At 47.4% G+C, this 24206-nt stretch overlaps 1 protein-coding gene and 1 long non-coding RNA gene across 15 annotated transcripts in view; one reads left to right on the top strand and one right to left on the bottom strand.

Annotated features, from left to right (window-relative positions):
- The window catches only part of NCOR1 (nuclear receptor corepressor 1), a 142049-nt gene extending 117926 nt beyond the window's left edge, over positions 1–24123 (top strand). For 9 of the 14 annotated variants that reach the window (XM_019944107.3, XM_019944111.3, XM_019944117.3 and 6 more), the window contains 17 exons: positions 231–487; positions 763–1123; positions 2814–3041; positions 5111–5320; positions 5750–5899; positions 6242–6349; positions 8556–8721; positions 9013–9503; positions 11916–12044; positions 12407–12564; positions 12728–12951; positions 15376–15522; positions 16269–16411; positions 20218–20271; positions 20715–20936; positions 23241–23420; positions 23573–24123. In XM_019944107.3, coding sequence (XP_019799666.1) covers positions 231–487; positions 763–1123; positions 2814–3041; positions 5111–5320; positions 5750–5899; positions 6242–6349; positions 8556–8721; positions 9013–9503; positions 11916–12044; positions 12407–12564; positions 12728–12951; positions 15376–15522; positions 16269–16411; positions 20218–20271; positions 20715–20936; positions 23241–23420; positions 23573–23772 — 3428 coding nt within the window. In that variant the 3' untranslated portion in view covers positions 23773–24123. The remainder of the gene's footprint in view (positions 1–230; positions 488–762; positions 1124–2813; positions 3042–5110; positions 5321–5749; positions 5900–6241; positions 6350–8555; positions 8722–9012; positions 9504–11915; positions 12045–12406; positions 12565–12727; positions 12952–15375; positions 15523–16268; positions 16412–20217; positions 20272–20714; positions 20937–23240; positions 23421–23572) is intronic. The other 5 variants (XM_019944112.3, XM_019944109.3, XM_019944119.3 and 2 more) reach the window with 3 other exon arrangements.
- Positions 3093–5261, bottom strand: LOC117309578 (uncharacterized). The gene is made up of 2 exons (XR_004523919.2): positions 5125–5261; positions 3093–4426 (listed from the first exon to the last, which is right to left on the bottom strand). It is a non-coding gene; the product is annotated as an uncharacterized lncRNA (long non-coding RNA).
- Positions 24124–24206: the final 83 nt, after the last annotated feature.

The raw sequence follows: 24206 nt of genomic DNA, 5'->3' as shown, positions 1-24206 counted from the left end.
TTAAATCTTGAACAACACCGCCCCCCCCCCCGCAAAAGAATGGCCGATGAGTATTGATTTACGGATCTTTTGTAAACCAAAAATTGATTAGAAACTGCAAGATGGCAAGGCATTCATTTTTTTATATTGCGGTAAATTGTGTGCAACAAAATTTACCATTTTAACAGTTTTAAGTGTATAATTCAGTGGCATTAATTTAATAAGCATGTTTCTTGAATCCTTTTTTGAAGGCACACCAAGAGCGACAACTGAAAGTTTTGAAGATGGCCTTAAGTACCCCAAACAGATTAAAAGGGAGAGTCCGCCCATACGAGCGTTTGAAGGTGCCATTACCAAAGGAAAACCTTACGATGGCATCACCACCATCAAAGAGATGGGGCGCTCCATCCATGAGATCCCACGGCAAGATGTTTTAACTCAGGAAAGCCAGAAAACCCCAGAAGTGGTGCAGAGCACGAGGCCCATGGTCGAGGGCTCCATCTCCCAGGTAGCCATTCCGCTTCAGACTGCAGTGCGACTTAAGGATTATCAGTAGTTCTTATAAGCATTATAAGTGTCAGGTCTCTTGGAAGGAAACATGAAGGTTTGTGTCTGCTTTACCCTTAGTTGTTCTGGTGTGGGAGAGTGTGCAGCTTCAGCTCAGTGGACCTGTGATGGAGACCCACACAGACAGCAGCCGTCGTTGCCGCGAGCCCGACGTGGCCTGCGGTGGAGAAGCGGCTGAGCTGTGGCTGCCTGTGACGCCTGTCTCTTTCCCTGTAGGGCACACCCGTCAAGTCTGACAGCAGTTCAGGCCAATCCGCCATCAAGCACAACGTCAAGTCCTTGGTCGCGGGGCCTAGCAGACTGCCCCGTGGGCTGCCTCCACTGGAAATTAGGCCAGAGAGCATAAAAGCGGTCGAACGGGGAAAATACGAGGACGTGAAAGCAGGCGAGCCTGTGCGTTCCCGGCACACGTCGGTGGTAAGCTCTGGCCCCTCGGTTCTCAGGTCAACGCTTCACGAAGCCCCCAAAGCACAGCTGAGCCCGGGGATTTACGAGGACGCCAGCGCACGGCGGACGCCGGGGAGTTACGCCAGCACTGCGCCCAGAGGCTCGCCCATGATGAGCAGAGCTCCCGATGGTGTGTTCCTCCCGTGTCCTTGTCTGACGTCTGTGTTGTGCTGCCCACCTCCGCCAGCAGCACGCAGCCCAGTGTTGGCTCCAGGTGGTCGGAAGCGCCGTCGGTGGTGCTTGATGCTAGGGCTCTGGAAGGCTGGCTGCCACATTAAAATAGGCGTAATTGTAGGTGAAATGCCTAATGTTTTAACTCAATGCAGAGTATGGTGGAGTCCAGAAGTGCTTGAGCAAGTAATGCTTAGAGTAGATTTTCAGCTAACCCGTGAGGTTTTCTGGAAGTCAGTCTGGACTCCTGGCTCCTGGGCGCCGTCTGCTGTGGGGCTGAACATTTAAGCTGTGGAGCCAGGCTGCTCAGGGTTGAATCAGGGTTCTCCTTGCTGTCCTAACTTGGACCCGTTCCTCAGGTTTTCTGTGCCATAGTTTCCTCATCTGTGAATTGGTGGTGTAATACTAAGGCTTATTACCTCATTGGATTGTTCTGAAGATAAAATGAGGTGATAGGTTTAAAGAACTTGGAAAGAATAGTGCCTCGTGTGTAGGAAGGACTCAGTTACTGTGCGCTATGGGTACAGTTGGCACTGCTGTTAGCGCCACGACCCCACACCTCCTTGGGGTTTATGCTGCTGGCAGGTAGATCAGCAAACTGAGAGGCATGGTTTTTACCAGGTGGTCCCTGAAGCAATCCAAGGCCCTTAAACATGCTTCCACTTAGCATTTTTGGCTGTACTGCGGTAATCATTTATCGCTGGGCTTCTGTGCAGGGTCCTGGGCTGCACTCTGCGAGGCTGTGGGCGTGAAGGATGTGGGCGGTGGGAGGGGCGGCACGGAGGGAGGAGGAGAGGAAGGCGCCTGTTTGGGGGCGCAGAGTGAACCCAAACCTTGTTGGCTCTAGTTACGAAAGAGGAGAAGTGCCCTGCAGAGGGAAAGGCTCTACAAGTTAGAGCAAGTTGGGGTGTGAGGGGATGTACTAAACCAGCCTGATTCCTTAGTTTTGACAGGCAGGTTTGTGTGATCATAGCAAAGTTGACATTATCAAAATCTGAAGGATTAGGTGGTGCTGACGGTTGCACAACACTGTGTGTGTATTACTGTCACTGAAGTGTACCCTTCGTAATGGCTAAAATTGTAAGTTTTATGTTCCGTGTGTTTTACCACAATCATTAAGACGATAGAGGGTGGTGGCTGGTAGCACTGATGGGACGATCAAGCCTCTCTGGATACCGTCATGTAGAAAAGAAGCAGCTGGGGCAGGGAGGAGACTGATGCTGGTAAGAAAGTCTCTGGACGTACAGAGTGAGGAAACACAGTGTAGCCTAGCAGGGGCTGGCAACGCAGGCGCGGAGAGTAAGCTGAGGTTTGATGCATGCAGGATCAAGAGAAATTAGAATACCAGGTTGCGGAGACAACGAAACAGTGTATAGTGGGGTTTAAAGAGGAGTGTCGAACGTCGTTTTCAGCCTTAACATTAGGCGGTAAACCCGGGCTGTGATCCAGAAGGGGGCAGTGTCCAAATCACAGAGGTGCCTGCCAGCTCTTCACATTTGCATATTCTGCAAGATTACTGTTACATGTTTCGTGGGAAGAGAAGATCAAAATACTGTACGAATATGGTCTGTATTTGAGTGGTTGAGAAATAAACATTAACAACTTTGCTTAAGAATTTGTGGTGTTGGCCCCTTTATTTTTTCTTGCAGTTACGATTTCTTCTAGCAAGTCTACCAGTCATGAAAGGAAATCGACACTGACCCCTACACAGAGGGAAAGCATCACAGCGAAGTCTCCAGTTCCTGGGGTAGACCCTGCAGTGAGCCACAGCCCTTTTGAGCCGCACCACAGGGGCGGTGCCCCAGGGGAGGTTTACCGGAGCCATCTGCCCACACATCTGGACCCAGCCATGCCGTTTCACCGGGCTCTGGATCCTGGTAAGCACCGTGTGTAGTAATAACTGAAAGCAAAGAAATAACATACCTGTGTGGCTTTCTAGACTTTCTGTTTATTAAGGTACAGTCCACAGACAGTTGCATGGGTCATTAGTGTATATAGTTCAGTGAATTTTCACAAACTATACACCCCATGTAACCAGCTCTCAGATCAAGACACAAAATATTACCAGCACCCCTGAAAGAGCTAAAAATACTAGGTATGTGGAAAGCTCTCTTGTCTGATGGCATTTGGTTAAGCTGATAGGAAAAGTGGGTTAATGTGAAGAACTGTTTTTAAATGACACATGCATACGTTATATGTTTCAATTTACAGCAGAGACATGCATTCACCAGTGTTCTGATCTCAGGTCAGGGGCCACTGATTAAACCTCACCACTGTCTTTCTTGTATAAATGATACATCTCCAGGTTTGGTTTTTTAAGTGAAGTTAGAATTTAAAGACACTTCAAAGCAATCTAAATACAGAATCCTTCTAGATTTTTTCCCCAGTCTTTTAAAATTATCTAGTCTATACCTAATTCAGCTTCTATATTGAGTCTTTCCAAAGCAGTCAACTTAGTTTCTGGAGAAACCACTTTTTTTGTTCTTCTCTCATAGATTTACAGAGTTTTTCATTAAGTTACACAATTACAGTAGCAAGTACAGCTGGAAGGAACTTTTGAACAGACACCACTGACTTTGAGTAAACATGGCTTTGGTCAGTGTAGAAGCGTGTAGGTTTTCTAGAGAGCAGCCTGCACTGGGCACGGTGATGCTAGGGGCACCGGGCAGTGGACTCTGCACAGGGAAAGGAGTCCCATCAGCAGGTTGGTGCAGAGTTTTTGCTGGGCTGTGATGATGTCAGTACCATCACGTTGTCGCTTGAGAACGTTCAGTTTCAGAGGAGCCCACACCTGGTTCTTCAGGGCCTGTCTCCAGAACCAAGGCAGAAGTTCCCACTCACACAGTCAGCTGACAGATTCAGCTGGGAGTTCTAGAGGAAGGGGACGCAGACACTCCCGAAAGCTTGTTGTTTGTTCTTCTAGGGAGAACATATATATATATATATATATATATATATATATGACAGTTCCTTCAAGCTCTGAGACAGAAGCACATGTTTTTACTTTCATGTAGTGTTTATCATAGTCCTTTATTTCACTTGCTTGCCACTGTTGAGCTTGAGCTGGATGATCAGTGTTTTGAGGATAGAGGCATTATCTTCTTTTATTTCTTCCAGTTTTATTGGGATAGAATTGACATACAGCACTAAGTTCCTTGTGTGTGTTCTGCTCATTTACCACACCTCCAGCTTCCTAGCATCTGTGTCACGCTCTAACCTAGGGTTAGAACAGCTGCAGCCTCTGGCCAGATCCTGCTGCTGCCTGTTTGTGCAAATAAAGTTTTATTAGAACACAGCCACACCTGTCTGTTTATATTTTGTCTGGCTGCTCTCACACTGTAATGGCAGAGTTGAGTTGGTACGATGGAATGGTCCACAGAGCCTCAAATGCTGACCACCTGGCCCTTTGCTGGCTAATCTCTGCTTTAAACAGACATGCTAATTAAATGCTTGTAGACTAATCATTCTTACCCCCAGAAAAGTAAAGTTACTATCTGTTACAAAGTGTTTTCACACATATTTCCATTTAGTTGTATTAGATGATCGGTACTATAAAAAATTATTTTCAGACACAGCTTTTGGAGACTTCAGGTGAAAAATCTAATAAAGGTCCACGTCAAAGATTGAAAATGAAACTACTGGAGAATTTTTTTTAGCTACTGTTCTAGTGGTAAAAAGGTTAATACTCTTGTTTTGTCTAGTCTGTCTTCCCCCTTTCCATTACGTCTGCCATTAGAATATTTATATTCACGTTGCTGGTATGTCAAGGTCTAAAAGGAATCCACCAAAATCCTGTATTCCCCCGACCCCCGGCCCCATGACAGCTAGAAGTTGATTGTGCACATAGCTCAACAGATGGCTTTTTCCCTTATTTTTTCTGTGGGTGATGTTTGGCAAATGAGTTCTACCCAGACTAAACTATGCCTGTCTCTTTTCTCTCCCTCAGCAGCTGCTGCTTACCTGTTCCAGAGACAGCTGTCACCAACCCCAGGTTACCCCAGTCAGTATCAGCTCTATGCGATGGAGAACACGCGGCAGACGATCCTCAACGACTACATCACCTCACAGCAGATGCAAGTGGGCCTGCGCCCGGACGTGGCCAGAGGGCTGTCCCCCCGGGAGCAGCAGCTGGGTCTTCCGTACCCAGCAACCAGGGGTGTGTGCCTTTGCAGACTCGAGCATGTGCGCCCAGGGTTTCCTAGGCACTCTGATAAATGCTCGGTGGGTGGATGATGGAAAGAAAGAAAAGGCCATTCCTTCTCTCCATAGCCATTAGCCCAGGAAGGCAAACAAAGTGATCCATCGAGGTGGGCTGTTTTGGCAACACTGATATATTGAAACCAGACCAGTGTGCTCGGGGTTTGAAGCCATGGTCTCACCAGTCTCCCTCCCTCTTTCCTCTCTCCACGTCTTTGGGTGCTGGTGTGGGGTGCAGTACTTCATATCCTTCTCTAGATGGAGATGGTCTTACTGTTTGCAAATTGTCATTGGGTTTTAGAGATAAACAAAATTAAAAAGCCAGGTATAGTTCTGTATCTTTAGAATAACAAATAAAACATAATTTTGTTGTATTTCTTTTGACTAGGAATCATTGACCTGACCAATATGCCCCCAGCAATTTTAGTGCCTCATCCAGGGGGAACAAGCACTCCCCCCATGGACAGAATCACTTACATTCCTGGAACACAGGTCACCTTCCCTCCGCGGCCGTACAACTCTGCGTCCATGTCTCCAGGTGGGTCTGCACTCACCCCTTGCTGGTGTGAGCAACGTGCTCATGTCCTGGCAGCAGAGCCCTTGGAGGTGTTTGGGGTCCTTTTCCTGCATTTGGCCTGCAGTTTTCCATTTAATATTAGTTATCGTTCCTCTGCGCCGTCTGTCCCTAGATACTCAGGAGGGATCTTGGGAGCTTGTGTTATGCTCCGAAGTCACTCGAGACTCTTAATAGAACACACTTCCTACAGCTCAGCTTTGGAGCTTCCTGAAAATCTTTCAGTCACTCGAGAGTGCAAAACTTGTTTGACGCACCTGTACGTTGACGTTTTGTCCTCAAGTTGCAGGTTTGTGTGTTTTCCAGGACACTCAACACACCTCGCGGCTGCGGCAAACGCTGAAAGAGAGCGGGAGCGGGAGAAGGAGCGGGAGCGCCTCGCCGCAGCCCCCTCGGACCTCTGCCTGCGGCCAGGTGGGTGGGAGGCCTCGTGCTCGTGTGGCAGCGGGTGCCGGGGCGACCTCGCAACCGAGAGTTACCAGGCAGAAGGCGGTGGTGGCGCTTAAGTGGAGGTGCTGTGCGGGCTGGAGTGGCACAGAGGGAGTGGAGTTTCCACGATGACGGTGTCGTGGGCATTTGGCCCCAGCAGTTGGGTCTGCAGAGACTGGGCACAGGGCTCACTGAAGCCGAAAGTCGCCCGGGTGAAGGCTCACAGGCGACCAGTGAAGCCGGGTGTCTTGTGGAGCTGGCGGTGAAGGAAGAGTGGACAGCATGGTTAGCAGGCTGTGTGACGGTGTGAATTACGGTCCAGCGCAGGAGGCAGGTGGCGTGATCAGGGGGGCATTTGCATGGGAGCAGCTTGAGATGGGTTAGGACCCAGGAGGCGGGTGTGGGCTGGTGCCAGGAGGACAGTGAGACCATGTGTGTCGTCCCTGTGTCTCCTGAGATAGGTTGACACTGGGAATGGCCAGAAAGGAGGTGCTTGGATGAATATTGTTAAGGTGAATCAAAAGGACTTCACAATAACTGGATAATGGGGATTGAGGAAGAGGTGAGAAACAAGATTGGTCTGCACTTCAGATAGAGCTGGATTAGTTGAAAGCAAAGTGATAGTGATTGTTTTGGCCGTAGCTAATCTGACGTGTCTTTGGAAGATGTGTTCTTATCCATGGCGTAGTTGTCATTTTATACTCTGTGAAATCAAACCATTGATCATGTCCATGTGGTCAGATACTCAGAGCAGTACTTAGGAGAACAGACAGAGCACGGAGATGGTGATTGAGAGTGGAGAGTCTGGCTTGAACAAGATATCAGGGGGGCAGGTATGCACGGAGGAGCAGGTCTGTCCCGAGATGTTTCTGGGAGGGCTGCTAGAGGTGGGGGCAGAGGGGGCCAGAGACCCGCCTGAGAGGTTGGTGCAGAACCAGAGGGTGTCACATTCCCGTGGCCACAGCCAACAGACCCCTTGGATTGAGGAGGGGGCCGAGGCCAGCGGTCACCTCCGACTTCCTCATACCATTCCTGGGGCTTTACCTCCAACAAGTCAATGGTTGCAAAGCCTAAGTACGTTTAGATGTAACCTGTTGTCTGTATATAATTCAAAGAATCACTAAGTGTGTGACCATAGGAGATGCTTTAATGAATCATGAGGTAGCACCATAATATTGATTATATGTTGATTGTATAGAAACCACGGGAATTGATTTAATTAAAGAAAGCCAAGTAGAACTAATACATAATTTTTTTAGGAACTGTATCTTAAAAATGCTTGGGATCCCACTGATGAATAACATGCATATTTAAGTCAATAAAGTACCATTTTTCTCCATCAGACATTTGAAAGGTCGATAAATATCCTGTGTTGAGGTGTGTGAAGAAACACTGATTCTTACACATTGTCAATGGCAGTGTAAATAGGGATAGCTTCTTCAGAGATGTAAAAACGGAAATAGTAACCCCACTTCTAGGAATGTGCCCTGCAGGGCACTCAGTACCGGTGTGAGGTCAGAAGGGAGAAAATTGCTCAGAAGGCTGTGCTAGGCACCTGCTCTGAAGTGAAGACAGGGGTGTTTGCTAGAGCTGCTGGCTCAAGTGGGAAAGTCAGGGTGAGGCCGAGAACCCCAGGAGGTGGGGAAGAGGGTGAAGAGGGTGAACCTGAGACCCTGTGAGTGAAGGAGCTTTGCTGTGGAAGAGCCTCGGCCAAGCGGAGGGAGCTGCAGAGCTGCGGGTGGGTGGGCAGTCTCAGGCCCTGCTGCAGCAGATGTGCATTATTTGCATTATGATACTTAGATAGTTGTTGCAAACTTGATTTTGGAAATGAGAAACACGCCAGAGTTTGAGGAAAAATCTGAGAAACGAACTTATCTGAGTTGTATTAGTGCTTCATTATTGGTGTTATTTTTATTTCTCTTTGGATTCAAGATAGAAACTTGTCACCAAAATGGAAATGACAGTAAATGGTAGCTGACGATTTTGTTTCAAGTTACCAGTGTGGTTTTATTGCATCTTTATTGGAAAACTCTTACAGAATTTATTTCTAGAAAGGCCAGAAAGCAGAGTAGCAAGTTTCTTCCCTTGTTTTCCTTTCTCCTATTTAGGAATATTAGGAAGGCAACGATTCCCCAGTGATGCCGTCCAGCCTCTTCCTTATGGCTTGTTTCTTTGTCCCTCTGCCCTGCAGGCTCAGAACAGCCCGGCCGGCCCAGCAGCCACGGCTACGTTCGCTCCCCGTCTCCTTCAGTCAGAGCTCAGGAGACCCTGTTGCAGCAGAGACCCAGCGTTTTCCAGGGAACCAACGGAACCAGCGTGATCACACCTTTGGACCCGAGCGCACAGCTACGGATCATGTAGGTCTCTGTGTACACTTGGATCAGAAATCCCCGTCTTCTGCACACACGCTTTTAAATCTGTGACTGCAGTAGTCTAAGGAGGGTGATGTTTCCTCCTGCTGCGCACTCTGTTTGTTGCAGTCCATCCGTCCCCCCTGCCTGCCCTGCCCCACCACACACACACAGACACACACACACCTCCCTCCCTTCCTCCCCGCCCCCCCCACACCCTTCCCTCCCTTCCTCCCCCACCCCCTGCCCCCGGGAGAGTCTCCCCTTCACAGACTTCTGGTTTGGTTTTATTTTCAGGCCGCTGCCTGCTGGGGGCCCTTCCATCAGCCAGGGCCTGCCGGCGTCCCGTTACAATACTGCTGCGGACGCCCTGGCTGCTCTTGTGGACGCCGCAGCGTCTGCTCCCCAGATGGACGTGTCCAAAACAAAAGAGAGTAAGCATGAAGCTGCCAGGTTAGAAGAAAATTTGAGGAGCAGGTCAGCAGCAGTTAGTGAGCAGCAGCTAGAGCAGAAAAGCCTGGAGGCGGAGAAGAGACCCGGTCAGTGTCTGTACGCTTCTTCAGCCCTGCCGAGTGGCAAGCCCCAGCCCCAGTCTGCAGTAGTTTACTCTGAGGCTGGGAAAGAGAGAGGGCCTCCTCCAAAATCCAGATATGAGGAAGAGCTAAGGACCCGAGGGAAGACTACCATTACCGCAGCTAACTTCATAGACGTGATCATCACCCGGCAGATTGCCTCGGACAAGGACGCGAGGGAACGTGGCTCCCAGAGTTCAGACTCTTCCGGTAGCTGTATGTATCTCAACCCGGCCTCGCACTGTGGTACCGAGTACGGAATTACTTGATTCTCTAGGGAAAGCAGAACCATACGGTGTAAAGAAATTCTAATCTTGGCAGTAAATGTAATGGAAAGGTTTTGTGGGTTAGGGGTGCAAAGTGTCTCTTCTGCTGTTATGACTCTTTAAATATCAGTGTCTTAAGTGTACCTGTCAAGGTGTTTTCCATGAGAAGCCATGCCCTTTGTGGAGATAAGGTTGGAAGGGAGATAGAGGCGGAGCTCACTAACATCTTCAGGCTCTGGAAGGTGATGGATGTGTCATCAAGCGCAGCGCTACCGAGGCCTCATTCCTCAAGAAACGTTTCCTAGGATGTGATTCAGTATTTAGGCCAATACCCCAAAGCCTCTAGTGTTCTTTTTCTAAGATACAGATTTTTTAAAAAGCGGGACCACTTTGTTGGTAATTATTATTATTGGTAATTGGCATTTCTTGCAAGTTGGATTTTGACCAAGTCTGGTTAGTCACTTTGATATCTACCCTGTTAAGTGTAAGAATTCACAAATCTACAGTAAAATGCTAGAAAAGTTACTTTAAATTTATTTTTAACTACAGCCTAAATTCTATATAGAATTCCTGAAGGAACAGGCCAGTATTTAAACGAGTATCCATTAATACTGAAACCTCTCATTTCCAGTAATGAACTGAGTAGAGTCGGAGACAACGACCTGTGGGCCCTGTGCACCAGCATGCAACGCGTTGTTCTGTTTAGTTTAGTTAGTTCCACGCCTAGTCGTAACCTATTTGGGTAAATAACCCCATTGCTGAGGTTTTTGGAGACAAGTCGGGGTGGGGGCAGCTTGGTAGCCTGTTGTGTAAATGAAAGACATCCTTTAGCCTGGACTGTGAAAATCAGCCCAGTAGGTATTATCCATGCAGAAAATTTGGAAGATCCCTAGTTCTATGACTAGGCCTTTTGGAGGGAAGTCACCAGCACACATCTGGTGACCCAACCTGGGGCCTGTCGAATGCTCGCTAATCACCCGACAACACTTCTTTTCAGTTTGCGTCACAGAACGTCTGAGAGCAGAGAGTCTGGCTGCTTTTCTGAGTGTTTATCTTTTCATCACTGAGTCAGTTCCTTGCGTGAAGCCCACAGGCTCTTCACAGTTACCAGCGTGCCCTCCGGTTTTTCCTCTTCAGAGCCTCCCCACCCCCTCTTCAGGCGTCAAGAACAGTGTGCTCCCAGAGTAGCGCCAGGCCTCCCGTGGCTGTGCATTGGATGTGGGGAGCAGATTAGGAGGGTGCTGGCACATGAAAAGCGATGAATACCCACTGCAAAGTAGTATCAGTTACTTTGAATATAGTGACTTATTTTAGTTCTCCAAAGATAATTTCCACCCCAGTTAACAGGTTTCTGTCCTGAGCATACTAGACCCAGGTTACTGCAGCTTCCGTGGCCTGGTGGGGGGCAGGAGAGGGCTGTTGAGATGAGGTTGGAGGAGTGGGTGGTGGTCTAGTAGCAGAGTTCATGCCCACCTTCTGCCTGTGTTCAGGACCCATCACCGCCTGACCACGCTTGCTGCTCTGGCCAGGGTCATACACCCTTTGGGCCTCTGACCGTTTCCTCAGGTGCTTCAGTGCACCCAAAGGTGCACACAGCGCTCGCGAGTCAGAAGGTTCCTGAGCAGGAGGTCACAGCCCCCTGACGCCCCCGTTCTTGGCTCTCAGGCCATGGCAGGACTGAGAAAAGTACCTGGACCCCTACTGCATAGACCCCCGGTTTCCTTGGGAACCGCATTATAGAAGGGCCCTTCCCTGGCATGTGCATCCTCCCTTTCTGCTAACCCAACGGAGTGACTTTGCTTCCCTGCAGACATTCCCTACCATTTGTTTATCTTCACAGTGTAACGTGGTGCTAAAAAGTGGGAGAAATTTTTGTCAGCAGTAGTCAGTGACTTGAGAAAATCATTATGTGATGTTACTTAATCTACAGCTTTAAAGTCGTCCTGGTAAAGAAGAGCTGACTGTCCCACAGAATGGAAACGACTGGAAACAGTGGACTGTTGACATCTACTCTCTCGTTGGTTTAATCCCTTCTGATGAGTTTCCTGGTGATTTTCTTTTCCAGCCCCCAGGAGAACGTCAAGCTCTGTTTCTGTTCTGCCTCACCTAAAGGTCTTAGAGCCCACAGACTTTCAGGAAACTCCGTACCCTGCCAGGATTAGGAGTCCGAGGAAGCGCCTACTGACCTTTGACACCATGCATTGACCTCGTTGTGTTTTTTTTTTGTTTTCCATTGACCTGAGGTGCCATTGAACATTTCTCAGAGTAAAAACCGAAAATTTGCGAATAGGTTTGAAGAGCTTGGACTTCCGAGTCTTTTTATAGGATTAGTTTTAAAATAGATTCTTTTCTTTTCTTCAAGTATCTTCTCACCGGTATGAAACACCTGGCGATGCCATTGAGGTGATAAGCCCTGCCAGCTCCCCCGCGCCGCCCCCCGAGAGGCTGCAGGCCTACCAGCCGGAGGTCGTGAAGGCGAGCCAGGCAGAAAGTGGGTCTTTGCGTGTTTTCACACTTCCTTCTCCTTGCCTGTCCAGAGCACGTTAAGAAATAGCCCGTTTTGTTTGAGAGTAGTCTTGTATGAGTCTAGAAACATGTAAAACTTTTAAAACTGCTCTAATGGAAAACGGTTTTTAAGGCCATTACTGATGACTTTTTTGTGTATATTTTAATGAAAGTAGTTGATATTAGTTTTGTTTGCTAGTCTTCTGATGTCTCTCAGTGAATAAATATTTTTTCTTCAAAATTAAGATATGAATTCCCTTCCATGTGTTTCTCTGCGTTATGTTTAATCTTTGCTCATGAGTGAAAGGCGGGCATCCCTGGAGTAAGACATCTGTCTGTCCCCATTAGACGAAGCCTGCAGGCAGTACGAAGGACCGCTGCACCACTATCGGCCGCAGCCGGAGTCGCCCTCCCCGCAGCCGCCGCCGCCCCCATCTTCACAGGCCGAGGGGGTGGGGCAGGTGCCCAGGACACACCGACTCATCACACTTGCTGATCACATCTGTGTAAGTTTCTCACTCTTCTTACTAGTTTTTTTTTTTTAAAAGAAAGATCATGTAGGAGGCACATTTCACGTAGAATCACAATAAAGTTGTCTAGATTTTTTACGCTACACTTTCTTGAAAGTACTCAATGGCTCTAACTAATTCCTTCTTCTCTCACGCACAGCAAATTATCACGCAAGATTTTGCTAGAAATCAAGTTCCGTCACAGCCTCCCCAGCAGCCTCCCACTTCTACATTCCAAAATTCACCGTCTGCTTTGGTGTCTACACCCGTGAGGACTAAAACATCAAACCGTTATAGCCCAGAATCCCAGTCTCAGTCTCTTCACCATCAAAGACCAGGTTCAAGGGTCTCTCCAGAAAATCTTGTGGACAAATCCAGGGGAAGGTATGGTCTTTATTTTAAGCCATATGTAAATTTCCCAACAGTAAAACAGTTTGTATTTCCAAGTTAGGAGATTCATTTCTTATACCTAAAGTTATTTTACCTTCATTCCCTGGAAAGTGTAAATGAGGGTTTTTCCTCTGTATATTATTCTTGGAATGTCTACTGGGCAGTTTGGTCCTATACCTTTTTGTTATGTATTCACAAGTTGATTGCTCTACTCTGTGGGTTTGCAAAGACAGGAAGAATGTGTGGTTTGGTGGTAATGTTGGGACACTTGGCCTGGTTCTTCAGAATCCTAAGAATGTTCAGATGTTTAGGAAGCTGACATTAAATAATGAAAGTGAGGCCAAGAGAGGCACCACGAGAGGAAACACGTTTATATGCAGGGCTACTTGGTAAAGAGCGTGTCTTCTCCCCCAGTGCTCTGCATTTGGAAGTTTAAAAAATGGACGCAGGGCTGTTCGTTCAAGGTAGTAGACTAAGTGTTGGGGCATGTGAATTGATATAGAGCAGCATGAACGTTCATGAAGTTCATAAAAATACTGAGAACAAGACTGGGGTGTCAGGTCAGAGATTCTGCAAAGATCTGGAAGACACACAGCGGGGTAGATGACCCAGAGCAGCGGAAGCCACAATTCAATTTGCAGCAGAGGTGGTCCTCCAGTCTGCCTTCCGACCCCCCAAGTTGGCAGAGAACTTAGGGAGGAAGAATAACTTACTTAAGAAGCTGAATGTGCTCATTTGGGGAAAAAACACAACTTTATTGTGGGACTTTTTGAACACACAGAAGTAGAGAGGACAGAGTAAGATGCCACCGTGCATCATCGCCCACCTTCAAGATCGTCAGCACAGGACCAGTTTGTTTCATTTCATCCCCACTTGCCCTACCCTCAGACCGCGTTGTTTTGAAACAAATCTCAAATGACATAATCATTTCAAGAAGCGGGATGATCTTAAGGATAAGATGAAAACCCATTCTCTTTTAACAAAGACCAAAAAAACAAAGAAGAGAACTTGTTATCAAAGAAGAACAGAAAGCTATAGCAGAGTCATTCGTGGTACATTCTTGATACGAAGTACTACATAGATTTTGAACAGTTAATGGCATTTTTGAAAAGAAAATCCTTTTGAATTTTTCACTTGTAATTTCTGCATCACTACACCTGTACATTTTTTTTTTTTTTTTTTGCGCAACGCGGGCCTCTCACTGTTGTGGCCTCTCCCGCTGCGGAGCACAGGCTCTGGACGCGCAGGCTCAGCGCCCATGGCTCATGGGCCCAGCCGCTCCGCGGCATGTGGGATCTTCCCGGACCAGGGGCACGAATCCGTGTCCCCTGCATCGGCAGGCGGACTCCCAACCACTGCGCCACCAGGGAAGCCCTACACCTGTATATTTGAATGAGGAACGTTACATTTCTTTCATTGGTTTTAGTCAGATTACCTGGTTTTACAGTTTAAAATGTTTACAAAATGCATAGTGTTGTAAAACACCATTAACTGATTTTTCAGTCAATGAGCAAAACACAGAGGAGTTTTTCTAGAGTTTAGAACAGAATGTAAATGCTGTAAATCACATAAAAATGGCTGAGCATGCTACGTGTATAGTTAAAGTAGACAAACTACAGATTAAAATAAAATGGGCAACAACATAGAGAAGGTAGTCAAGCTCTTCATCTTTCATGGAAGGAAACTGATAAGATTCTGTTTCAAGTTCTGATACATGAAGAAAGGTATAAGATTGATTATTTAGATGATTTAGAGGTGCCCACCAAAGAACTAAAAGAAAAATGGTCAAGAACGGCCACCTCTAAGAATCGGATGGGGTGAGATTGGGGAAAGAAATGACAAGTAATACATATATAATTATACTTATCTATAATAGTAATAAAAGCAGATATTAAAGGTCACAGAGGGCTTTTAATATGTACAGTTACTAAACCAAAAACTTTTTTGGGCCCAAACAGTGTTTATCTCACACCATCCTTACAACATGGTGTCCAGAGGAAGAACATTAAATTGCAGGTGTCAGTGTGGCGCTCAAGTCCTTTGTCTTTTAACTTAATGGGGAAGTAACCTGGTAGGTCCTGGCTCGAGATCAGCAACAAGACCCTGGAGGGCTCAGCGGAGTAGCTGGCCAGGGGCACGAGGGGTCCGGTGCTGGGCAGTGACCTCCCCACAGAGCCCGGGCTGCGGCCCGTCCCCAGCACCGTCTGTCATGCGACTCCGTGTGCCTGGATGAAGCAACAGTAACAGACTTTTTCAAAATAACTAGGTACAGAGTGAGTATACGAGGCCACTTTTTTCTGATACGTATTGCCAACTTTTGGTCCTTGAAATGACTGAAGTAACGAGGTAACCAGTTCCTGTTCAGGGTAAGCCACAGGTGAGCCCTGGGAAGACTGTCTAATGTTTTGTATGTTCCAGTATCAGGCCTGGAAAGTCCCCAGAGAGGAGTCACGTCTCTAGCGAGCCCTACGAGCCCATCTCCCCACCCCAGGTTCCGGTCGTGCACGAGAAACAGGACAGCGTGCTGCTCCTGGCCCAGCGCGGAGCCGAGCCCGCGGAGCAGAGGTGCCTGTGCGCGCGCTGCATGCCTTTCGTTTTCCTGAAGTCAGTGCGTTTTTCCTCTTCCGGGTCATGTGTCAGGCGGATCGTTTTGTTTCTGTTTTCCTAGTGACCTAATGCCAGTGGATTTTAATGAAAAAATTGTAATATTTAAATAGGTCATAGAACATAATTATTCATTATTCTTCTCGAAGTTAAGTCGTCCTAGATCTTTTTAAAATCTTTCTGTCTGTGTGGTTGCTGAACCCCACTTGAGTGCTTGCTGGGCACCCGGCGTCTGGGCTGTGAGTGGAAGGGGGTCACAGTGAGCCCCTGTTTTTTCTACATTGTAGCTATTCTGTTCAAGTCTAATTGTTGCTTAGGTGTGAGTGCTTGCTATTTTATAGGCAGGTGTGCTAGTAGTTACAATTTTATTGTGCTTCAAAGTAATCCTGCTAGTAAAACAGTTCCCAGCTTACATAGTAACCCTAAATATATCAGTGCCTGTGCTGTTGAACAGACAGAATTGTGACGAGTGTTCCCATAACGTCCATTCACTCTTTGTTAAGAATCTTGGTTCTAGAGTCTCTCTATTCCAGTCCTCATTTTCTGATGTCATCTTTGTGTCCTCAGGTGTGATGTCCTCACTGGCTTTTGGTCACACACTGTCGTTAGGCTGTCAGCACAAACAGATGGGAAGGGACTCTAGGACTGGTACTAGCATGGGCGGGGTGGGAGTGCATGATGGTAACACGCGTAACTGTCCCTGACAGGAATGATTCCCGATCACCAGGGAGTATAAGCTACTTGCCTTCATTCTTCACCAAGCTGGAAAACACCTCACCCATGGTTAAATCAAAGAAGCAGGAGATCTTTCGTAAGTTGAACTCCTCTGGTGGAGGTGACTCTGATATGGGTAAGTGGGATTTCTTTCATGAACCCCAATAAAATTCGCATTAATAATGGTATCTCCAGTGTTGCCTCTCGTGTAATCCTTGAGTTCGAAGGCTCTTACAGGCATCTGTCCAAGCACAGCAGATCCTGAAGCTGCTTCCCAAATGTCTGTGGGCACGAGAGGGTTTCCTGTTAGGGAGCAAGCACTTGCCTCTTTCCGCAGCCCTCCATGTTCTCTTGGAACAAGTGCCGGGTCTGGGACGTTTGTTTCTCATGTGGGGTGGGATTAGCCCTCCAGTGTTTTCTGCCCTGGTCTGCGCTTCCTCCGTGCGGGCCGTCTCAGCTGTCTGCGGACAGGTTGTGCCCTTCCAGTCTTTTCTTTACACGCACCCCAGTTCCAGTGGCTGTCCATCAGGGGGCCTGGTTCCGAGCACTCCTGCCGGCCCAGGTGTTCTTCACGAAAAACGCTTTATTCGGCTCAGCCTTTCAGTAGGTTCTGAGTACTGTGGTAGGACCCACACCACATTCATCATTTTAAGGGGGTCTTTTTGACAACCTATGTGCTGTTAAGTTCCAATGCACTTAATGTCGGTACAGATACCAGGCCTCCCGAGATGAGCTGCCCTTGAGCCTCCCCTTGCTGTCCTTCTGTGTCCCTCCCGCCAAGCATGGGACGAGGCCCTCTGTGCTGGCTCCTTTTCTGCCCTGCCGGTGTCTTTGTGGGTGGCGTGCGAATCTGCTAGACCCGCCACCTAGGACGGTGCCGGCACCAGGAGCAGCAGCCACCGCAGCTCCACGTGCAGCACTGCAGTGCTCCAGGCTCCGTTCTAAGCGGGAATATGCAGACTCCTGTAATCTTCATAACTAAACCCTGCACACCACGTGCTGGAATCATCTCCGCTTTGCAGATGAGGAAGCTGAGACTCGGGTTTCCTAGCTGTTGCAAGTTACATAACTAGTGACTTGGGCTGTGGTTCAGACTCAGGAATTCCAGCGCCAGAGCCCATGCTTCCAGTAGTTCTGCACTCGGCATCCTCACCCAGGCCGCTGGCAAATGTCCACTGGGATAGAGCTCTGGGGCATCCAAGCCTTTCCTTAGGGTGGACATGCACGTGCCCGCTGTTTTCAGCACTCGTGCCACCACCCAGGCTTACTCGTGGTCCTTTCCTCACGTGTATCCAGTGATGCAGAAGCTGTGTGGGATGCCCTGTAGAATCCAGGCCTCCTACAATCTGCTTTACTTCTGGGCTACCTGCTCTAAACTGCCAGGTGGACGTGTGTTTGGATCTGTGACACTTCGTGATTAATAAAGGCCAAATGTCCCAGGGAAAAAAAGAGGAGCAGTGTCACTTGTTTGTGTAGTTATCCTAGCTCTTGATTACTAGATTCACTTTTTAAATGGCAACAAATTGTCCAAAAGAAATACTTTAGAAGGCTGACCAGAGTTGCCCTCAGGCTTACAGATATTCTTTCTTTCTTCTTCACGAAGAAATTCTTCTTGACAGGAAAATGCTATGTATGAATTGAAGAAGCCTACTTTATAGTTTTCTTCTCTCTTCTAATGTTTTCCATTGTCCTTAGGCAGTAGCCCGGTCATTCATTAATTCAATAATCATTTATCGAGCAGGGTGCTCTGTTGGGTGCTTTTAGAATGACAGATGGTCTCTACCCTGTGAAAATGTATAATGAAACAAGTATCTGACTTTAACAGAAGGTAAATTTTATTAATGTCGTAAAGCAAGTACTAACAAAATTTGCTTTAGTTTGGGATTTCTGATTGTGGAAAGGGACAATTAAGGGGTTGTACTAAGGAACCAGTGGGCTCGTGGGACCCCAGGCACATTGGGTTCTCACCAGGAAGTAGAACTGAGAAATCCAAGCCCTGGGCAAGCAAGACAGCTTCAATTCACCTCAGGGCTCCCACCGAGGACATCAGTGCCTTTACTGTGCAAAAAACTTCATGCTTTAAAACTTACTTTATCTGATCTCTCTGCCGTTGACATTAGTGACCCACTTCCCTCTTCCGGAAATACTTTCTCCTCTTGGCTTTCAGGGACTGCTTTCTCCTGTTCTTTTCTCTACTTCTTTGACCATTTCTTATGTGTCCTTAGAAGCTACGTCCTGCTGTGCCTGGCTCTTGGGTGCTGGTTTTCAGTCTCTCCTCTTGCACCGTATTCTCGGAGGCGTTTCATCCACTCTGGCGGTTTGCACTATGTGCCGAAAACTCCCAAACTTGTACCTCGAGTTCGGCTTTTTCTACTAAGCTCTTTGCTGCCCTCATTGCTTCTTGAACGTCTTACTGGCTCCTCAAATGTCTAAAACGACTCCCCACGCTGGCTCTCCACACAGAGGCCTCTGTTCCTCCCCACCACCCCCCGCCCCCCGCCACCCCGCTCCACGGTTCCCTCACGAGGCTCCGCAACTCGCTCTCCCAGGTGCTGTCCCGTCAGCCTCAACGTCTCCTGAGTGCCTGTCTGCCTTTCCCTCATTTCTGAGTAATTACCATGTCCTCTCGTAAGTCTGCCCATCTGTCTTACACCAGGGGCCCTCAAGCGTCACTACCCGTCACAGTCACCTGGAGGGCTTGTTAAAACACGTGCCTACTGGGCTGCAGGAATCTCAGAAACCGGCACTTTACTAAGCCCCCCAGGTGATTCTGACCTGATGGCCTCAGAGAGCACCCCGCTGACCTGTGAGCTCCACGGGTGGAGGAAGGGGTGCATTTTAAGTCCAGTACCTTAGTGTTATCGTTGGTTGAACAATATGAAATTGTCTTCATGTGACCATTTTTTTTTCATATGACCATTTTTGATCAATATGAAGGTGATTTTATTATTCAGCCAAATAATCGCTCAGTAAATATTTGTGAAATGAATGAGTCCTATTCCCCAGGTTTTGTGGTAACTACCAGGCTGGCCCTACCACCCTGTGCTGTTTCAAGTTCAGTTCATCTACCATTTCCTGACCTGTACGTGAGGAGCCTGTACCGCATGGTCCCTGCTGTGCAGTCTTCCTGGAGCTTCCTCCTCCCGCCCGGACAGTTTTCCCTGATCCCAGAAGTCAGCGTCTGGGCTCATATGCGCTCCCCATCTGCATGGACGGGCCCCCCTTCTGGGGTCTGCACATTCTTCTCTGGGACACCGCTTGTTTATAGCCACCGACTTTACTTCCTACGTTCTTTCTCTTTCAAAGTCTCAGCATCGAGTTGGAAGATGTGATGAAAACACCGTTTATGTTCCCAAATTCCTTCTATTTCTGGCACAGTGCTTTACAAGTAGCTCCCAGGTTGTCCCAGCTGTTGTCATTCAAACTGAGCAAATGACAAAGTGCACAGTTAGCAGGAATAAACAGAACCAATAGGCAGAATCTTTATCTCATCCTGGGATCAAAAATAGTTTCTAGGTAACCACAGCAGGGACACACGCGGTCCTGTTCTTGCCGTTCACGGGGCGTCTTTCCCCCGGATCTAATCTCAAACTCGGATATTTGCAGGGTCTTCTTAGAGTCACCATCTCTTCCCTGGCGAGCCTGGGTTCCTGTTCTGAGGGCAGCTTTTCCCTCTGTGTGTTTTCTCCAGCACTGCAAAAGTTCCTTTCCTTCCTGGGCTGTATTATTGTACTCCTCCTGTTTTGATTTCTTACTTTCTGATTTCTTAAAAAAAAAAAATTTCTTTCACTTTATCTTCACTTAATGGGTGAAAAATAAAGTTGAGATCATGGAAAATAAGAAGGTTAATTTTATTGTAGGATTTTTTTTTTTGAGACTTTATCTCTTTCGATGTATGTGATTATCACATCTCAATTAACTTGAATGTTTGTTTAAATACAGCAGCTGCTCAGCCAGGAACTGAGATCTTTAACCTGCCAGCAGTCACCACCTCAGGTAAGATTCAAAAGACATTGTTTGCCAACAGGAAACTGGTACAGTAGCAGTCAGTCCAGCAAATAGGTATCGAATACCGACTGCATACAGGAAACTGCTCCAGGAAAGCTCATCGTTTAGTCAGGGAGGGAGGGAGTCAATGGCGGTAAATAATGAGTTGAGATTCAGTGAGTACTTGTTGAAAAGATAAATGAAGAAAGAGAGTCAAAACTATTAAAGAGCTAAAAAGAAGGAAGCCATCCTCGAGCAACTCTCACACAAGTGGGTGCCTGATTTAACAAAGAAAACCACATTGCCTGTGAGCTACGCTCGCTGGCCTTAGCCGGCCTCCACGTGGGCTCTGTGTTGTGGGCACCTTGCCAGGTGCTGCGTGTCCTGGGGGGGCTCCTGTCTCCCGACCTGCCCTCGGAATCAGGCAGACTCGTCCTGCTCGTCTTTTGCAGGCTCCGTGAGCTCCCGAGGTCATTCCTTTGCTGACCCTGCCAGCAACCTCGGGCTGGAGGACATCATCCGGAAGGCGCTCATGGGGAGCTTTGAAGACAAAGTGGAGGACCACGGGGTCGCCATGCCCCAGCCCCTGGGGGGGGTGCCTGGTGGTGCCGGCACCTCGGTGGCAACCAGCGGTGAGGCCCGGAGAGAGGAAGGGGACCCGTCACCTCATTCAGGTAAAGGGCTCATTTCCGTGCTCTTCTGCCACCTTTCCCAAGAAAAAGCCAATTTATACCCCAAGTTCTAACGGATCACTAAGATTTCATTTATGTGCTGAGTCACCTCTGAAGGTTTTAGTTACTTAAACCAAGTCTTTTTTCTAACCTGCTCAGACATATTAGTAATGTGAAATTTAAAAGGATGAAAATTTTTACCCAGAAAGTCACCCTTTTTGCTTGCATCTAGTCCTTATCTGTATACATACATTGCAATTGTAATACAAGTGCAATTTCATATTCTGCTCTTGAATCAAAGTAACTTACTATTGTAATAAAAATGACAGGCTCAGTATAAAAGAATTTTAAGCCACAGAAAAGAGGGAAAAAAACCAGATCACATCGTCCAGAAAGCTAGTGGTGGTGTTTACATAAAAGGACAGCTTATTGCAATGAGGTAATTGTATGCATCCTGTTAGAAGCAAGCACACAAGAACCAGGACTCTGCTCTTTCTGCGTGTATATATAAGCTTTCTTCTTAATCCTTTATATCTTAAAAACTACCTGAAGGTCAGTAACATTTCAAGTTTAGTTTATTTTCCTGTTATGGTCAAACAGACGATCTCACTAAGGTTAAAAAGATAAAGAGATTAGGGGCTTTAGTTATTTATTTTTACATATATATGTTAATTTTAGGACAATATGAATTTACTTCCTGCTCTAAAAGATGAGCCACTGTCTCCCATCTCTGCTCTAGCATTCTGATTTTTATTGATTTTAAGTGTGTATGTTTTAAGGTTATAGTATTGGTGACTTACACAGTTACAGTTATCCTGGTTACATAATCTTTCTATTATGGTGTTTCTTTCTGGTAAGGTTTTCACACCCTGTTTTCTCCGAAAGGCTGCTGTATCCTGAGGTGCGTGCTCGACAGTGTCTTCTTGCTGCCTTTATGTTTGAGACGGCAGTTTGGCAGGTTGTGATACTCAGCACGTACTTTTCTCAAAATATCCCGTAGACACTGTTAGGCTTTTTTCTGGCATTCGTTGTTGTATAAAAAATAAGACCAAATGTCTCCCCCACCACCACCTTTTTTTGGTGGTGACTCTCTGCCCAAAGAATCCTTTTTTTACCTCGATTTCAGTAAATTTATCATGAGTGTGTTAGTGCTCCTCACCCTGTTGCTCACAGGAGGGTGTTGCCCCTTCAGGTTGATATCTGCATTCAGGGAAATGTTCTACCAACTGTTCCTCTTAGTTATTTTCTCTTTCTTTTGGGCCCTCCATTTCAGAAAGTTACCTTTTTGCTGGATAGGTTTTGACCTCTGTATCTGTTAACCTTCTAATTATTTTAGTCATCTTGATCTTTTTCTGTTGCTTTTACTGCGAGTCTCTCAAATTTTTCCTTTGCACTAATAATTCCCTTTCCCTCGTGTCTATTCTGACCCTTGCTGTTCTGTCTTTTGTTTCCTAAGCCCTTTCGCCTCTTTGATTTTGGTTATCTATTCTTTGAGCTTTTCTTAAACTGGCTTCATGTATTCCGAAGTTTTCTCCAGTGTTTGAATCACGTTCCCTGCCCCTTCCCCCGCCCATTTCTTTATTATATTCTTTTCCTTATCACCAAGGACTTGCATTTCTTCTTTTTCCAGATAGTTGGAGGGGTCAAAGTTGCTTTCTGTTCCTTTTTTCTGTACCTCGAAGGACTGGGGGCAGGGTGAGACTGTTCTGCTAGGGCTGAGGAAAACATTTGCTGGTGACCTGGACTCTGATCTCTTCTGAGATCTTTTTCACGTTTTGTTCTAGAGCCCACTTGGGGCTTCCCACTCCTGTGAACTCCTGCTGAGTTCATCAGCTGTACAGCCTGGAGCAGCAGAAAGGGCCACCTTGACTTGTCAGGCTCTGCTGAGGTCCAGTAGTGCCCTGAAAGGGCTTCTGTTCTACAGTTTTATTCCTCCTCTGTAAACTGGTGGGGGAGGAAAAAATGAGGATTTAAGATTTTTGTCAGCCAGCTTCCATTTCCTTAAGCAGTTTCTGTGCTCCAAGGCCAAGAAAGAAATGATGTTCCAGAAATGCTAGTTCCTTGATTACACGTTTCTGAGTTTATGGCATGAGGACATACCCCGTTTTGACTTTAGCTGCTGTAAGTAAATTCTGGCTTTCTTTTAAATGTTACTTCTTTACTTCATTAGGCACTAGGGTTTGGATTCTTCATGCTACCACTTTGCTTCCTTCACTTAGCATTAGACAATCATCGGCATTTTGGTAGATTTTAAAGTTGAGAACATAATTACTAAATATCAGCAGTAATAATTTATTTCACTTTTAGGAGGAGTTTGCAAACCAAAGCTGATCAGCAAGTCAAACAGCAGGAAGTCGAAATCTCCTATCCCGGGGCAAGGCTACTTGGGAGCTGAACGGCCCTCCTCGGCCTCCTCTGTGCACTCGGAAGGGGACTACCACAGGCAGACGCCAGGCTGGGCCTGGGAGGACAGGCCTTCCTCCACAGGTAAGGAGCTGCTCGGAGTCCGAAAGCAGCCGACGTCAGTGCCTCGGTTAGCGCTGCTTCGAACACCGCTTCCATATTACAGCCTCACTAGGGGGGTCCACTGTCCAGAGCAGAAGCGGAACGCGCATAACCTAACCCTCCTCCTCCCGCAGGCTCGACACAGTTCCCCTACAACCCCCTGACCATGCGGATGCTCAGCAGCACGCCCCCTGCGCCCGTCGCCTGTGCGCCCGTCGCCTGTGCGCCCGCCTCTGCCAGCCCCGCCGCCCCTCACCAGCCGAGCAGGATCTGGGATCGGGAGCCGGCCCCGCTGCTCTCCGCGCAGTATGAGACGCTGTCCGACAGCGACTGACCTGCGGGAAGGGGTCCCGGGGCCCCCTGGGTGGGGGAGGGGCTCTAGTTTCTGGTGGTCTCAGTTTTAAGTGCAGGCCAAAAGCCTGCCCTCCTAGGACTTGTGCCCAGAGACTTTCCAGGAGAGCCTGGGCCACAGACGACGACGAAATGATGGAAGTTTATTTCAAGAGTCAAATGAGGGGAAAAGGCTGCCCTGATACAGGCAGTTCAGTGGATCATAATAATAGTGGAGGGTTGGAATGTAGAGTTTTTAAAAAGTGGGTAATTCCTGTTCTTACATCTGTTTGTAAAGAAAATCATAATGTCTTTAAATCACTCTTCTGTAAATAGATAACCTTTTTGCAGTGTTTCCCCTCGCTCTAGTATCTCGTGTACTTATATTCAAATCAGCGCATCAACTCGGGGGGTAATTTTTAAAAATCTCGTCTTTTT

This window comes from Tursiops truncatus, chromosome 20 (genome assembly GCF_011762595.2).
Source record: "Tursiops truncatus isolate mTurTru1 chromosome 20, mTurTru1.mat.Y, whole genome shotgun sequence".
Taxonomy (NCBI): domain Eukaryota; kingdom Metazoa; phylum Chordata; class Mammalia; order Artiodactyla; family Delphinidae; genus Tursiops; species Tursiops truncatus.
This window is presented reverse-complemented; position numbering and strand designations above follow the sequence as displayed.